At 41.9% G+C, this 18,326-nt stretch overlaps 1 protein-coding gene across 7 annotated transcripts in view; it reads left to right on the forward strand.

Annotated features, from left to right (window-relative positions):
* Positions 1-18,326, forward strand: part of LOC122553773 (spectrin beta chain, non-erythrocytic 1-like) — a 332,898-nt gene that overhangs the window by 261,166 nt on the left and 53,406 nt on the right. For all 7 annotated transcript variants that reach the window (XR_015757960.1, XM_043698081.2, XM_043698085.2 and 4 more), the window contains 6 exons: positions 2,854-3,058; positions 3,981-4,355; positions 5,166-5,410; positions 10,001-10,139; positions 14,592-14,676; positions 17,466-17,662. Coding sequence is in view for 6 of the 7 variants with exons in the window: in XM_043698081.2 (XP_043554016.2) it covers positions 2,854-3,058; positions 3,981-4,355; positions 5,166-5,410; positions 10,001-10,139; positions 14,592-14,676; positions 17,466-17,662 (1,246 nt within the window). In the remaining variant the exon portion in view is untranslated. The remainder of the gene's footprint in view (positions 1-2,853; positions 3,059-3,980; positions 4,356-5,165; positions 5,411-10,000; positions 10,140-14,591; positions 14,677-17,465; positions 17,663-18,326) is intronic.

Consider the following 18,326-nt stretch of genomic DNA (forward strand, 5'->3'; position numbering starts at 1 on the left):
GTTCCAAAATGCGGTAGAAATGAAAACATAAATACTTAAATTAGCAGAAAAGACTAATTCTGAGAAACGATTATCAGAATTTAAAGGAAGTCAGGCCTACTTGTTCCTGGTTTGTTGTTTTTCATTAGTACTTCCAGCAGTCTGGAGAACATAATGATGTTTAGGTACTAAACGGGCCAATCCCAGTAGGACCACTGGTTTAAACAGACAAATCTAGGTAACCTTTGCCATTTGCCCAGTGACCATCAGAAGGCAGTGGAGCCTACTTGGATATTTCAAGGTGCAAGTTTATGACTGATGTTATTACTCTTCTGGTATTTTTGCACTGAGCAAATTGTTAAATCCATCATTTGAGATTATAAGAGTTTATTTTGATTTCTGTAATGAGAATTTTACAGTAAATGTAATCCTAGATGGCACCAAACAAATTGATGAGATAACACCATCTGAGTTTCATTGGTGAAAATATCCAATAAATACATAATATTATCTAATAAATCCAACTGAGAATTTAGGAAAATCTTTTGCCAAAGAGAGGTAAGAACATAGAGCGTGCTATCACAAAGAGTAATCGAGACACATAGCACTGATTCAAGAATTAATGAGCTAGATTTCTTGGAAATGGTGATAGGATATGAAGAAAATGGATGGAGCAAGAGTTGCATAGCACATAAACACTGGCAAAGACCAATGGACCCAAGTGCTTCATTTCTATGCTGTAGACCCAATGGAACCCAGTAATGTCTTCACACATTGCATGAGAGATTGTGGAATATAATGACCTGTAGATTCAAAGCTGCAATGACAAGTGAGACCAATTCAATGGGGGATATAGATACTTGGAAATTATTAAAGTGTGGGACGATGAACAAACTTGAGTTTTCACGGTTACTAAAAATAGTGGGACTAGTTCAACATGCCAAATAGGTGACTCCTGTTCCTATGATTACATTATTGTCAACAGCCCTCTATGTGATGAATTTAGGTATTTCATGTATGCAATTAAACACAGTCCTACCAATTCCAAGGAGGAAAGTGTTGAAAAACAATCATAGTGAATCACTGCAAGTGCACTGCAGTTCCTAACTCAAGGTCAAAAAAGGTAATTGATGTTCATCTGATCAAATAGAACTTAGCAACTGCATGCTAAACAACAGGGCAGCAAGTAAGTAGGTTCAATTGAATACATTGTGCTATACCCTGGAACTTCAAATTTCAGTCTGTCAGAGTTCTCCAATTGAGTTAAACGTATTCTTACCAATGAAAGTGAAATGGTATTTAATAATTGGTTTTAGCTTTACTTTGCAGAATGTCTCCTTTATTGGAAATTCTCTATTTGTTGGTCTTTATCTAGCTTAATGATCAATGTATTAATTTCTTCTGCTTTTCTGCCAATCACTGTTTAGCACTATCATAATGGGAAATAAAATAATTTTAAGTATTCCCAGATCCCAAGTATCAATCTGATAATTGTCTCTGAATTTTCATAAAGTCACATGCTACATCTTGATAGCTAAGAATGTCCACAACAATCACAAGAAATGCTTTTAGATGAACTTACTCAAAATGAAAAGACAAGACCAACAAACAGAGGCCCTCAGTGAATAATAAAGAATCAAAAACAATTGAGTAGCATTTCTAAAACCTGCCTAAATTTATATTTTAAAAATTCCAAAGCCTCTGTAAACTTTCTGATTTTATAAAGCTAATATGATATTGCTCAGCATAACATTAATGTTTTTTACCATTGTCTACTGCCATGACCCAGTTTTTAATGATGTGTGGGAACTACTGAAGATCTCCATTAATTTACAGCCTCATGCCAACCCTCCCCCTCCATGCGGTTTCCACTTTACATGACATTCAAAATGTACTAATACTTAGACTGAATTTGCCATCATTCTGTCTATCTCCTTAATTGATCCATGCTTTTTTTGTAATTTTCAGTTTTATTTTCAGAGTTCCTAAAGCCTTTTAATTAGGATGTACTTTGCCATTTTTAAAGTAATGTCTCGCTAATCTTTCTCTAACACACAATCCAGAGAACAACACTTGCCCATTTCCATCTTATAAATTTGACCATATTTTCTATCTCCTACCTGTCCATATCAGAAAGCTGCTTACAGCTCCAGATCCTCTGTTTTGAGGAAAATTTATCTTCTTACAGAACTGTAACTCAACTCTACCCTTCCACCCTATATAATTCACTGAAGGGATCCAGTTGTTGGTCATGCCCATTCATTCTGAGCAAGTGTCTGCTCCCTGTGTCTGTATGGGTTTCCTCCAGGTTGCTCTGGTTTCCTCCCACAATCCAAAGGTGTGCAGGTTAGGTGAATTGGCCACGCTAAATTGCCCATAGTGGTTAAGGATGTGTAAGGTTAGGTCCATTAGCCAGGGGTAAATGTAGAGTAATTGGGTAGGGTGGGGTACTTTTCGAAGGGTCAGTGTGGATTTGTTGAGCCAAATGGCTTGTTTCCACACAGTAAGGGTTCTATGATTCTAAGTTCATCTAAGACATTTCTTCCATTTGGGACAATTCTCAGCTTTCACAGGCATATATACAATGTGCTACAGACCTTGCAGGCACTGCCATTCTAATTAACCAGAAGTTGACAACTAATTCTTAAATGATTTGCTCTGTTGCATCTCCTTTTTAACTCTCACTCCCTATCCATTCTTTGCAAAAAAAAATCAAAGCTTTATTTGACTCAACTGCATACTCATCAAACTTACTTCCCTTGTGACCCTCTGCCTGGGAAGCAGTGTATTTATATACCAAAGTGTTGCACTATTGGGTAGGCTTCAATCCACAAAATACTGTCGGAATTAACTGACAGCCTGATTGATTTACAGTGAGCAGATCATTAGGCGCCAGGGGCAAGTGGACAAGCTGTATGCAGGACTCAGAGATCTGGCAAATGAGCGGAAGAAAAAGTTGGAGGATATATGCCATCTTCTCCAATTGAACCGTGAGGTAATGGACCTGGAGCAGTGGATTGCAGAAAGGGATGTCGCAGCATCTTCTCAGGAACTAGGGCAAGACTATGATCAAGTTACAGTGAGTATTTATTGTTGGATCACACATAGGCATTATGTAAAAGTACAGCTGTAACAAAATCCTTCAGAAAATATCTTGCCTTTCAAACTTATGTGACTTTTTCTAGTGCAGTTCTCACGTGTTTAATTTCACTTTACTTTGTCTCTCATGAGTACACAGCTTGTGTGGATTTTTCCAGTCAACTAATCTGGGGGAGTGCTGGAAAGCAGCAGCACCCACACAATACTAAAGAAAAATCGGATGGGGCGGGAGAGTGGTTGAATTGTCTGTGATGTTTTCCTTGTGATACCATTTTGCTGTCAGGGAAGAAAATGGAAGATGTCTGTCCTCTCCAGAGATTAACTGAGCCATTAATGCACCCATTAAAGGTCTCTTCCCACTGCCACTGGCATTATCCCAGTAGGACATGGGTCCACCATTGCCGAAGCCCCATACTAAACTGGTTGGATGGACACTGTTATATCATGGTGCCTGCTTCTTCTGCCTCCAGTCCTGATAGTGCCCACCACTCCCAGCAGGCAATGCTGACTTTCCAGTTGATTCTAGCAATCACCCATGCAGGCAGCTATCCTTTACAGACAACATGAATGAGAAAAGTGGCAAGGGTGTTAGGAAAAAAGTGCAGAAATTGTACAGCAAATTATTTGCAATACAATTGTAGAAAACTAAATTTGGTAAAATTCTTTGCATAAATGTCAATTGAGTAACCTTTGAAATACAATATTGTTGGTGTCATTCTCCAAACACATTGTGCTATCACTATCATATTACACATCTTATACTACTGGAAGATCTAATTTTAAACTCAGCGCTCTATTTTCACAACATCTACAGAATATAGGCTTTCAGATCAGTTAGGTTGAGGAGAATTATGTTTTATTTAATAACTAATAATTCACTACAATTTGCTTTTCCCTTGCAGTTACTGAGAGAGAAATTCCGTGAGTTTGCCCGGGAGACAGGAACAATTGGTCAGGAAAGAGTGGACAGTGTGAATTTGCTGATAGACGACCTAATTGATTCAGGTCATTCGGAAGCAGCTGACATTGCAGAATGGAAGGACAGCTTGAACGAGGCCTGGGCTGACCTCCTGGAACTAATAGATACTCGCACACAGCTCCTGACTGCCTCCTTCGAGCTCCACAAGTACTTCTACGATGGCAAAGAGCTCCTGAGCCTGATTCAGGAAAAGCATGAGGAATTGCCAGAGGACCTGGGCCGTGATGCAAACACTGCAGAGTCTTTCCACAGAATGCACAGTGCATTTGAACGCGATATTCATTCCCTTGGAATACAGGTATTGTGCAAAGTCACTTAATGTGTGGTGGAAACTGAGACTTGACATTAGGCAAATAATAACATAACTGCAACAGGTGCAATTCCATTAGTTGCTGCACGATGCAGGGCATGTTTAATTGAGACATTTATAAATTGAGACATTTGATGTATATTAGCTGTAGCATGATTAGAAGAACCCAAGTCACTTCGGACCTATGGTTCCCAAAGGCGTGATTTGTCAGTAGCTTCATTATTGATTACTCCTGTAATTACCAGGAAGCCGAATATGATAGAATTTAGGAAGTGCTAAAATGAGAAAAGGCTATGTTACGAAGCATCGAATTAAAGCCTTGTATAGCAGGTAATGGAAAAAGACATGGAAATAGCAGTGAGCCTTCCATCATAAACTGTTGCTTTAATACTTTTCAGTTGAAGTTATTTGTTTTGTTGCGACTATTTATATGGTAGAAAATTATGCTTTGCTGGTAACCTCTAAAACATTTAGTTTTTCTTGTAATTCATCCTTAGGCTTCATTAATTTGTAATTTGTAAACTGATTGAAGATCTGCAAAATAAGCAGTGTTCCCTTGTGATTCATGTAGCACCTCACTAACACTTCAAATTCTTCACTCAGTGACCTTTCAATTACATACAGCGGTCATTAGTATTGTTTAAAGTGAGAGGAAACCAACAGCATTTGTCCAGAATTTTGCCATTTACAACGGGACACTTAATTACAGATAGAAGGTGTAGGGTGCACCATGTGTAAAGTCACACCACGTCCTTGTTTGTCCTTCATGGATAAGGAAATGGATCTCCTCATTAACAGGTTCAGCAGTTTCAGGATGATGCAGGCCATTTGCAGACAGCGTATGCAGGAGATAAAGCTGCTGCCATCCAGAAACAGGAGCAAGAGGTGGTGGAGGCCTGGAAGGCACTTCTGGATGCCTGTGATGGCCGGCGTACCCAGTTGGTTGACACTGCTGAGAAATTCCGCTTCTTCAGTATGGTCCGAGATTTGATGTCCTGGATGGAGAGCATCATTAGGCAGGTGGAAACAGAAGAGAAGCCACGGTAATGTACAATTTGTTTTTCATTCTGTTGAGAGATATGACTGTCCTGAGCAAAGTCAAGTGACCATCTAACCATGTGTTGTGCTTGCATCCTCGTGACAAGCCTTCATCTTGAGCTTTAGCCATCCCTGTGCTGTTAGCGCTCCCATTGTGCTGTTAAGCAGAGAATTCCACTGTGATACAGTGACTGGGCATGCTGTGTGTATTCAAGGGCAACTTGGAGGTAGTGGTATCCCCATGCACCAACTGCCTTGTCCTTGAAGGAGATGGAGATTGTGACCTTGTTTTTTCACAGTTGAAAGTGATGTTGTTTGTTTTTCCAGAAAGTATGACATAAGTATGGGTGGCACGGTGGCACAGTGGTTAGCACAGCGCCCGGGTTCAATTCCCACCTCAGGCGACTGACTGTGTGGAGTTTGCACGTTCTCCCCGTGTCTGTGTGGGTTTCCTCCGGGTGCTCCGGTTTCCTCCCACAGTCCAAAAAATGTGCAGGTTAGGTGAATTGGCCATGCTAAATTGTCCGTAGTGTTAGGTGAAGGGGTAAATGCAGGGGAATGGGTCTGGGTGGGTTGTGCTTCAGCAGGTCGGTGTGGACTTGTTGGGCCAAAGGGCCTGTTTCCACTCTACAGTAATCTAATCTAGTATAACTGAAAAACACAAAGCTATTGTCACAATTTGTAGCACTGACTTTTCTGCCAACTGTAGCTCCTTAAGTCTGTGTAAATTTTTGTCCCAGGTTTAATGTAAGTCATGTCCAGCACATTCATAGGGAAGAGAGATTTGTCACCTTCCTTTTAATTCTCTTAAATTGACAAGCGCATTATTTGCTGGACTGTATTTCTTTACCTCCAAGATGTCTGTTGTCGCGAGTACATAATCTTAAGGCTGGTTCCTGATTCAAACTATCTGAGAACTCTTTTTGCAACGTAAAGCAGTTTTTGACCTGATCCAAAATCCACCCTAGACTAAGATGTGTATCTCTTCGAAGGCACAGAGAAAACTTTAGGCAGTGAGTAACTTTGCACGGCCTTCATTGTTTCATGTACTGGTGGCAAGACGCATCCTGGAGGGAAGGAAGTGCAGTCCAGCATGCAATTACTTCAACACACTTGTCGATTTAACAGAATTGAAGGAAGATGACAAATCTTTATTCCTTATGACCAAGGCTTTTGACTCAGTCAGTGAGGAAGTGCAGTGGAAGGCCCTGTCAAAGGCCAGCTGTCCAGAGACATTTATCAGCCTCTTCCATCTCCTCCATGACAACATGTCAGTGACGGTCCTCACCGATGTTAATATGACAGAATCCTTTGAGGTCATGGCGGGGTGTGACATTACCCCCAACCTCTTTTCCACCTTCATCACCACCATCCTTCATTGTGTCAAACCCAAGCTCCCCAGTGGTGTGGGCATTGTTCACAGGATGGACAGAAAATGTTGGTTCTAAGGAACATCCGCATCATCCAGTTCTTCGTTGACAATAAGGGAAAAGCTCTCCACACCTGGAAAAGACAACGCCACTCGCAAAGCAGAGAGGAGAACTCAGCAGACAGCGACAATGGAGTTACTGAGAACTACTCTGGAAACCAAGATTCAATGGTGTATTGAGAAAGCTAAGGAGCTGCAACTCCTTATGGACAAGGAGTGGGGCTCCTTCAGTGTCACCATCGCAAAGTACAGACCTAACACCTTGGCCTCAAATTGGAGCAGGATAAGGACGGAACCTTCTGAGAGACAGAAAAATTGTCAGCCACCAATGGAGTGAATACTCCAAGGAACTCCTAAACTGCAATGCAATTGTAGATAAGAATGTCTATGAATAAATTCCCCAGCTCTCCATCAAAGATGATCTTGGACTCATGGTGAGCCACCCCTCACCTGAGATCGAGGCACAGAGCTATCACACCATCCAATCCATGAACCCCACCTTTGGATGGCAAAGGATGCACATTTTCAACAACTACAACACCTCTGCTGATCCTGAGGTTGTCGTGTATAAGCAGTCATCCCTCTAGCTCTTCTGTATCGGTCAGAAACTTGGGACTACATATGGTCACCACTTCAAGGCCTTTGCAGAAATGCCATCAGTGCTCTATGAGATGGTTTCTGTGCACCAGCTGGGAAGGCCGGTGTACTGACATCAGCATCCCTGAAGGATAACACCAACATTGAGGTTATGATTGTCCGAAACCAACTCCACTTGACCAACCACATACTTAGGAAGCCTGGGTTCCGACTGCCAAAGCAAATCTTCTTTGCCCAGCTCAAGGAAGGCACTTGAATGTGAAGAGGACAAAGACAAACACTTCAAAGACTCCCTGAAGATTCCCTCAACAAATACAGGAAATGTTAATGCCTGGGAGACCCTCACTCAGAAGAAACTGGCTAGGCGGAATATGTTACCTGAAGGGACACAATTGTTTGAAAACAGTGACTAGTAGGAGGAGATACCTAAAAGGAACCAGAAAAGCAATGCCAGCAATCTCGAGATCAGGGAGCATTTCCATCTCCCGATTAGAAACATCTGGCAAATGTAAGGTCAGAAATGTGGCTCTAGGATTCGGCTCATCAGCCGCACAAGGACCCGCAGAAACGCACAAACTCTGACACGGAAGCTTGTTGATAGACAATCATGGTTGTTTGCGAGTGATTGCCAATGAATAAGCTGGAGGTGGGTATTCCCCCACCTCAGGGACAAGATGCCTGCTTCACAGCACCACTGGTCATTTGGATAGCTGGCAGCACTGTGCTTGCAGCGATGCCAGGTAGAAGTAGCGGGGGTAAAGGGGCACATTGGCCATTCCCAATAGGCATCTTTGCTGGAGCTGGGCACCAAGGTAAAAGGTGGGAGTCAGAATGGGATAGAATATAGCCCAGGTTAGGTTGGTAAAACCTAACAGGGGAGGTTGAATGGATAGTTTTGAAGTATCCCTGTGGAGGGAAAATGGGGAACTGTTGAGGTGATGGTGATGGTGAAAAATATTATTGAATGACCATAGTAGACCTGGAATGAAGTTCCCATGCCTGACACCAACCCTGAAGGTATTGGGCTCTTTTAACATGGCATACACTTCCCCCATTGCAGGGAAACTAGGTTAGATTAGATTCCCTACAGTGTGGAAACAGGCCCTTTGGCCCAACCAGTGCACACTGACCCTCCAAAGAGTAACCCACCCAGACTCATTTCCCTCTGACTAATGCACCTAACACTATGGGTAATTTAGCATGGCTAATCCACCTGACCTGAACATCTTTAGACTGTGGGAGGAAGCCAGAGCACCCAGAGGAAACCCACGCAGATGTGGGGAGAACGTGCAAACTCACACAGATAATCACCTGAGGCTGGAAGTGAACCTGGGACCCTGGTGCTGTGAGGCAGCAGTGCTAACCACTGAGCCACCGTGCTGCCCCTGATTAGTGGTAAGTGTGGCTCATGAAGTGATCACTTTATGGCCTCAGTAGATCCAGACATGGATGACCTGCTTGATTCCCTCACCACCCTCGCAAAGTTTCATATTTGCCTCAGACAGACAGAAAGTAGCTATTGGAAAGTCACTTTTTAATTATTATGTCCTGCCCCTGAAAGAAACCTCCTAACTCTCCAGCCTGGGGTTGGAAGGATATGGTTTTAATTCAGCCCAGGGAGAACATAACATGAATAAGAAGGTTCAATAGGCATTAACAATTAGGACGAAACTTATTTGATCCTTGAGATAGGACACCAGGCAGAAAAGGATATCCTGGAGACAGTAAGGACTGCAGATGCTGGAAGTTAGAGTCAATAGATATGAGGCTGGAAAAGCACAGCAGGTCAGTTAGCATCTGGGGAGAAGGAAAGGCAATGTTTTGGGCCAAAACCCTCCTTCAGCACCGTGGAGGGAAAAGGAGCCCAGAGGGGCATGGGGCTAGGTGAAGGGTAGGTGGGATGGTGATAGGTGGATGCAGGTCGGGGATTATTGTGATTGGTCAGTGGGAAGGGTGGAGTGGAAAGATGGGAGGGAAGGTGAACATGTTAGGAGAGGTCAGGGAGGGGAGGGGGAGAGGGAGGGGGAAGGGTGGGGCTGCATACACGATAAGGCTTAGGGAGAAGGGACTTTGTAGCTGGTGAAGTCAATATTGAATCCATTGGGCTGTAAGCTTCTCAAAAGAAATATCCGGCGTTGTTCCTCCAGTTTCAGTTTGGTCTCACTCTGACAGTAGAGGCAGCCAAGGATGGACATGTCGCTGGGAGAGTGGGAGTGAGAATTAAAATGGATGGCAACTGGAAGGTCGGGTTGCTTGATGCGTGCTGTTAGCTCATGTGATATATGCTATTGGTAAGATAGAGATGCCTTTGAAACTATCCAGGCAGCAATCCTGTGGTTTACTCAAGTAAGATGGATTAACAATGGAGAATCACTTCACATTTTTTGGCCTAATTCTAAGCAAATAATAGTCGATTATGAATGTAATATTTCATTTGCTTTTCAAAGAAAAAGTTTTGTATGAGTTATTGCGAAACCCGTGATTATGCAGCTAAGTCAGATGTATATATCAAATATCACCTCCTTTCCTGTGAAATCAAGCATCGTTCAATTGTTATATATTTTGACAGAGATGTCTCCTCTGTGGAGCTACTGATGAAATACCACCAGGGAATCAGAGCAGAGATTGATGCCAGGAACAGAAATTTCACTTCCTGCATTGACTTGGGCAAAACCATGTTAGCCCGCAATCATCATGCTTCTGAAGAGGTGAGACCATCATTTGTAGATATTATTGCTGCACAGTGCTTCAGCTTCTTGCATGGAGCTTATGAAGCTGAATGAAATAGTTTCCATGTAGCTTTTACATTGTGTAACTCAGTTGGTATTCTCAACCTTAATATTTACTTAAATTGTCCCGTGAAGAATTATTGCTCAAATGGATATTGTTGCAGCCAAATAGAAAAATAAATTGCAAGTAGGATGGGTTACATGGCTTGTTTGAAGTTAACACTTTGGAATGAATTTTCCTAATCTGCTTCTCATCCATCTTCCCAGTGTATCAAAAAATCAAGGAGAAACATTCCTGGGAAGCCTATGATTTAGTGATGTGCACTGTTAGTTACACACCTGTAGCACACTGAGGAAACTGAAATGGTAGTCTGCTACATTACATAGCATAGCTACAGGAAGACATAGAGTGGGACTTGAGTATTGAAGGGAACATGATATTTAGGAATTACAGGAAGCTGGGAAAACTGGAGAGGTGGTTTTGATAATTAATGAGCCAAAGAGTCATAGAGATGTACAGCACGGAAATTAACCCTTCGGTCCAACTCGTCCATGCCAACCAGATCTCCCAAACCAATCCAGTCTCGCCTGCCAGCACCCAGCCCATATTCCTCTAAACCCTTCCTATTCATATACCCATCCAGATGCCTTTTAAATGTTACAGTTGTACCAGCCTCCACCACTTCCTCTGGCAGCTCATTCCAAACATGCACCATCCTCTGCATGAAAAGACTTCCCCTTAGGTCTCTTTTATATCTTTCCCCTCTCACCCTAAACCTATGCCCTCTAATTCTGGACTCCCCCCCACCCCCTCCCCCTCCCCCTCCCCCCCCTCCAGGGAAGACACTTTGTCTATTTATCCTATCCATGCCCCTCATGATTTTATAAACCTCTATAAGGTCATCCGTCAGGCTCCGACGCTCCAGGGAAAGCAGCCCCAGCCTATTCAACCTCTCCCTATATCTCCATTCCTCCAACCCTGGCAACATCCTTGTAAATATTTTCTGAACCCTTTCAAGTTTCACAATATCCTTCTAATACGAAGGAGACCAGAATTGCACACAATATTCCAAAAGTGGCCTAACCAATGTCCTGTACAACCGCAACATGACCTCCCAACTCCTGTACTCAGTACTCTGACCAATAAAGGAAAGCATACCAAATGTGTTCCTCACTATCGTATCTACCTAAGACTCCACTTTCAAGGAGCTATGAACCTGCACTCCAAGGTTCTTTGTTCAGCAACACTCCCCAGGACCTTAACAATTAAGTGTATAAGTCCTGCTAATATTTGTTTTCCCAAAATGCAGCACCTCACATTTATCTAAATTAAACTCCATCTGCCATATCTCAGCCCATTGGCCCATATGATCAAGATCCCGTTGTAATCTGAGGTAACCTTCTTCACTGTCGACTACACCTCCAATTTTGGTGTCATCTGCAAACTTACTAACTCTACCTCTTACACTTACATCCAAATCATTTTTATAAATGACGAAAAGTAGTGGATCCAGCACCGATCCTTGTGGCACTCCACTGGTCACAGGCCTCCAGTCTGAAAAACAACCCTCCACCACCATCTTCTGTCTTCTACCTTTGAGCCAATTCTGTATCCCAATGGCTAGTTCTCCCTGTATTCCATGAGATCTAACATATCAGTACAATAGAGAGAGAGAGAGAGAGATGACTTACATTCAGGAAACCAGGAACTAGAAATGGTTTGGTTGAAGATTAGAAATGATAATAGATTGATTTCTTAACAATAACCTTATGGAAGGGTGAAACATAAAGGAAGGAAATATTGGAAGTTTCTTCGAGTACAGTGATAATCTTGGGGGATTTTAATCTGCATATAGATGCAAAAAATCAAATAGGCAAAGGTAGCACTGATAAAGCTTTCATAAAGCTTTCTCAGGACAGTTTCTTAGAATAGCGTGTCTGGCACGGATGAAGAGTTCTATCTCTCCTAAACTGAACTAATTTTTTGTTTATTCATTCCTGGGATGTGCATGTTGCTGGCTGATAGGATTTATTGCCTGTCCTAATTGTCTTTGAGAAGGTGGTGATGAGCTGTCTTTGTGAACCACTGCATTCTGTAAGGGCTAGGTAAAATCAAACCTTGGAAGGATCTTCAAATGAGGCTTTGTGGGTGGATCTTAGAAATAAGAAATGATAATAGATTGATTTCTTAACAATAACCTTATGGAAGGATGAAACATAAAGGAAGGAAATATTGGAAGTGTATTATAGACCCCGAAGCAGTCAGTTTTTTAGCGAAACAGATTGGTAGACAATGCACTGAGATGTTTAAAAACAATAATAGTGCAACAAAAATAAGGGATTTCAACTTGATCAACAATGATTGGTTGGTCACAAGGTAAAGTGTTTAGAGGGGACAGATTTCTTAAAATGTATTCAGGAGAACTTTTTATATTAAGATGTAGAAGGTCCAACAAAGGACAGCGCAATGCAAGCCGATTCAGCTGGCACTGGGAATGCATTTTAGTGATAGCGACGACAACGGTATACCTATTAAGTTTGTTATGGAAAGGGAACAAATATGCAGAGAAGGCCTTTTGGGTTGGGACAAGGCAAATATTATTAAAATAACGCAGAATCTGACCCAAGTAGACTGCAACAGCTACTTCTGGGTAAAGCTACAGCAGAACAGAGGATGGGCAAGAGTACAGGCCCAACATGTTCCCTTAAGGGAGGAAATGTAGAAGCAACAAGCTAAGAGAGCTCTGGTTAAATGGGAATGTGCAGGACAGGATAAGAGAGAAAAGTGAATGCCCTTTAGTATGTGTGAAGGGAGCAAATCAACGGAGGCCCTAGTGCAATATAGAAAGTGCAGGGGGACACTTAAGAAAGCAATTAGGAGAGCCAAGAATGGGTATGAGAAAACACTGGCAGGTAAGCTTAGGGAGAATCCCAAGACAATCTGTAAGTATATCTATAAGTGAACACAGCCAAGTGTATCACACAAACCAGCCTTCCATCCATTGACTTCATCTATATTTTCCACTGCCTCGGGAAAGCAATCAACATAATCAAAGATCGCTCCCACCCCGCTTATACTCTCTTCCATTCTCTTCCGAAGGGAAGAAAATATAAAAGCTTGAATTCACGTATGAACAGATTCAAGGACAACTTCTTCGGCACTGTTATCAGACTTTGAATGGACCTCTCAAATGTTAATTCTGGTCTCTCTGCACCTTCTCTGTGGCTGTAACACTGTATTCTGCAAACTGTTCTGCTACCCTGATGCATTTTGTATGATGCAATCTGATTGTTATAGTAGGCAAAACAACACTTTCCACTGTATCTCGGCACACGTAGCAGCAATAAATCAATCAATCAAGGAGAAAAGGATAACCAGGAAGGGAGTAGGGCCTCTAGGGATGAGGCATGCACTCTGTGTACGGAGCTGCAGGACATTGGTAAGGTGTTAACCAAGGACTTCACCTCTGTCTTCACTTGGAAGAAGAAGGATGTAGATATGGAATTCAGTATTTGTCCTGTGAGATTCTTGAGCAGTCTGACATGGGGGGTGAGGAGGTTTTGGTAGGGTTAAAAGCGGATAAATCCCCAGATCCAGATAAGTTGTATTCCAGGCTGCTGTGGGCATCAGGGAGGAAATTACAGGGGCTCCTGAGTCAAGTTTTTAATTCCTCTCTGATCACCGGGGGTCACTAGACTGGGCCAAGGGCTAGAAAGTGGCACTAGTGTAGATTTAGAGTACTTTTCATTTGTGTAGACATGATGGGCTGAAGGGGCTCTTCTGTACTAATGATTCTCACTTGTCTTGATAAACCCTTGAAAATCCTGCAGAGAAAGAGATTGCCTCTGCTTAAAAAGTTTAGTGATGCAGCCTCCACCATTTCTGAGGCAGAGAATTCCAAATTTGCACAGCCATCTGAGAGAAAAAAAAGTCCTCATCTCTGTTCTGAAGGGGCCATCTCTTGTCTTAAAAGAAAGTGCCCCCTTGTTCTGGACTAATGCACTAAAGGAAGCATTCTTTCCTCGTTCTTCTTAACAAGATCACTTGACATAATACACTTCAATCAGGACACTTCTCACAGTTTTAAACTCCAGTTGAAACAAGCGCGGTCAGTGCAGCCTATCCTCATTAGTTAGCCCCTTAAATTCCAGGCAAACCTCTGAACCACTATTTGTTTGAAACAAATGCTGACATTACTTTTCTGTAGAAACTGAGGTAGGCAGAGGTATGTTTTTCAATTGAAATAGTCACCAAACTGTTCAAGCATCACAAATATAAACAAAACTCTTATTAATCGAAGCAGCTTCATATATCACTGTTTACACTCCAGCATTCATATAATTGTTTCTCGATTATAAATCCCACAATACTCAAAATTCATATGTAAAATAGAATGCACCATTGATGTCCACAAATCTTTACCTCCTTAGATTAAAGACAAGCTGGTACAACTCACAGAGAAGAGAAAATCAATGATGGATAAATGGGAGGAGCGCTGGTACTGGTTACGTCTTTGTAAGTGAAATGCTATCCACATATTTTCTTTTTGAGACACTTCAGTGCCCCACCGAAAGAATGTTGCTCTGTCAGACGTGCTGTCTTTCAGTTAAGCTGTATAACCAAGGTTTTGTCTGCCCTATCAGGTGAACCTAAGAGTGCTGTTTTGAAAAATTGTAAGAGTTATCCCTATCATGCTCAATATTTATCCCTCGACTAATATCGCTAAAGCATTATCTGGTGATGAGCTCATTACCCTCTATGGGAAAGTGTTGTGCTGTTTCCTTGCATTATCTCAGTGAAGGAAGCAGATAAAACATTGTTGACTTAGCTTCATATTTGTATGGGTTTCACTGACATCCTCTATACTTAAAGCTTATACTGTAATATGCAAACCATGAGTGGTTTTATCAGTTCCTGTAAGCTGTTGCAGACAAAAAAAACATTTTGCCTGAGTACAAGCCCATGGGAGTTGGGCCAATCCACAGTCTGGGTGAACTGATTAGATTAGATTCCCTACAGTGTGGAAATGGGCCCTTCGGCCCAACAAGTCCCCACACTGACCCTCTGAAGAGTAACCCACCCAGACCCATTTCTCTCTGACTAATGCACCTATCACTGTGGGCAATTTAGCATGCCCAATTCACCTGACCTGCACATCTTTGGATTGTGGGAGGAAACCCATGCAGACACAGGGAGAATGTGCAAACTCCACACAGCCCAAGGCTGGAATCAAACCTGGATCCCTGGTGCTGTGAGGTAGTAGTGCTAACCACTGAGTCACCGTGCCACCCGGTGAATGATCCCATTGGAGGAGCTCTGTCTTACATAACACATTGCTGGGATATCTGAGTCACACTTGTATCATGCTGTGTAAACTGTAGTACATGTCAACCAGATGTGATATAGCACCAAAGAGATTGTATAAGCCAGAGGAAGACAGCATGCTGAAGTGGATGAGAAAGAAGGACATTAATAAGACAACTATGGCCAGGCATTCTGAAGCCTAAAGCCACATTTGGCGACAATAACAGCAGAGGACTAAAGTCAAAACCAACTTCCCGGCAATGTACATTCTGCATTCTGTTAACAGTCTGCTAAAATGAACCCTGTGCTGCAAAGCAATAACCCCATTATTCCTGAAGTCATACCAAATTGTTAATTTTTTTTTGTAAGGTGCATGCAGTGCTCTAACTTAAAGCAAATTGTGACTGCTGGGGATCTGAAACTGAAAGTGATGGGAAACTTAGCAGGTCTGGTAGCATCTGTGGAGAGGAAGCATAGTTAATATTTTGGGTCCAGTGACCCTTCCTCAGAATCCAGTAACATTAACTCTGCTTTCTTTCCCTGTTACTGCCAGACTAGCTGAGGAACTCAGTAGATCTGTCCACTTCCGTGGCAAAAGAAACTAAGTTAAAATCTTGAGTCGAGCAACCATTTGTTAGAAAGCCCAGTTGCCTGATTATCTGACCAAGGTTGACAGAATACTTGTACAAAACAAGAATTATTATTTGTTATAAGTAGTTAGACAATAACTACAAATAAATAGGTATAAAGCATTAGCATCCAATACCAATAACTAAATAACCCTTGTGAGTTCCTCCTTCGTGCCATACACACATAACATTATTTACATTATTGGTGGAGGATTCTGAAGTTGAGATGTTTCTCCTTCAGCCTTGATGTTAAGTCGTTCTTCCCTGGGAGCTTCCACTGGTATGTTAAAAGCACAGATTGATTGATGCACTTGGAAAATATCTCTGATTTGTCAAATCTAAAGTTACAGCTCATAGCAACTGCTGCTGGAAAAGTTTAACCTTTTCTTCAAGTTTAAACTGAGTTTTTTTTATTGTACAGAACAGACAGTTCTGATTGAGACAACAAAAACACACTTCTGTGTCTTTCTCTCTCTCTCTGCCTGTGTCTCTGGAACTTTGTTTCCAGTTCCAACCTGCTCAGTTAGCTGAGAACCAATCATCTTTGCTTGGAAGCAACTCCTTGGCTTCTGATCATCTGCACATCGCAAGAACCCATAGCCACAAAATGCAGAGTGCATAATAGATAGCGCAGTCCTTGCTGTGAAGTTATGCAGCCAACCTGGTAAATCCCTCTTTATTATTTTTAAAAGTGGTTCCTTCTCCTTGCTGTTCAGTTTTTAAAGAGACAGGAATTAAAAAGGCACACTCCTTACCCAACAAGGCTGCAAATAACACAGTGACAGACAATGATAAATTTGTCTTTAAACCTGTTTTTGATCTGAAGTGGAGAGGCACGGTTTCATTTAAATCTGCGTGTTGCTTTAAAAAATTATTTTAAAATGAATCTTATGTAATTGAAGTGAAGTAAGTGACTGTTCCTAAAACGGATTTAATTTTCAGTTATTTAGCTTCCTCACTGAAGTTTTCACCAGAAAACACCAGCAATTCCGAAAGCTGAATGCTAAAAATCACACAACATCAGATTATAGTCCAACAGGTTCACTTTCGGAGCACAGCTCCTTCATCAGGTAGTTGTCAACCACCAGCTGAAGGAGCATCGCTCCAAAAGCCAGTGCTACCAAATAAACTTGTTGGACTATAACCTGGTGTTGTGTGATTTTTAACGTTGCACACCCTAGCCCAACACTGGCATCTCTGAAAGCTGAATGAAATGCTTTAAGACTGTTAAAATCATTCTCAAAATGAGTATCCTGCATTAGCAAAGTGCAAATGCCTAAATCTTTCCAACCCCCTAAACATCACAAAATCCTTTTTCCTCATGGTAACTGATTAAAATCTTTGCATTGTTATGTTTTTCTGCTTTTCCAGTACTGGAAGTGTGTCAGTTTGCAAGAGATGCTTCCGTTGCTGAAGCATGGCTGATTACGCAAGAGTCTTACCTTAACAGCCGTGACATTGGGAACAGCGTGGATCAGGTTGAAAAACTCATCAAGAAGCATGAGGCATTTGAAAAATCGACAGCCACTTGGGACGAGAGGTTTTCTGCACTGGAGAGACTCACCACTGTAAGTGAAAACCAAGAGAAACGTCCAAGAAACATGTATTTAGCAGGCTAAAGATTAGTACTGAACTGTGCAGTTCATTCTGAGCTCTTAATGCATGAATAGTGCTTTTTTAAAGTGTGAATTTTCACTGGATACATGACTATCAAAGCTCTATGATTTAAATTTTGGATTGTAATGCGGTGACTCACTTTGTCATTTGTTGCAAAATTTGTTGATGTTTGTCCGCAAAACTATCGATCCGTGCTTTTAGAACTCCCAGTGACGTCAATTGATCCCTATTAACTTACTAATTTAAACTAAAATCTTAGCGGTAACCAAACTGTGGTTCTCACCTCCTTGTTAGCCACATCTTATTCCATGTTATTCCAGTCAAATAAGAACTGCGGATACTGTAAATCAGGAGCATGGGTGGGGAGCTGCTGAGGGGGCTCTGCAGGTCTGGTGGCATCTGTGAAGGAAAATCAGAGTTAACGTTTCGGGTCCAGTGATCCTTCCTCTGGTTTCTCGTCAGAGATGCTGCTGGACCTGGTGGGGATTTTTCCAGCTGCTTCTGTTTGCTTTCCATGTTATTTCAGTTGTTTGGTTTGTCTCCAGCACTTGGATTTTTATAATTATCTCTCTGCCTCCTTTACTGTGATTAAAGTTGGTTGTTATTCAGCTGTAG

Source organism: Chiloscyllium plagiosum, unplaced genomic scaffold (genome assembly GCF_037043375.1).
Source record: "Chiloscyllium plagiosum isolate Xiang-an unplaced genomic scaffold, Cpla_swu_hap1 HiC_scaffold_8, whole genome shotgun sequence".
NCBI lineage: Eukaryota > Metazoa > Chordata > Chondrichthyes > Orectolobiformes > Hemiscylliidae > Chiloscyllium > Chiloscyllium plagiosum.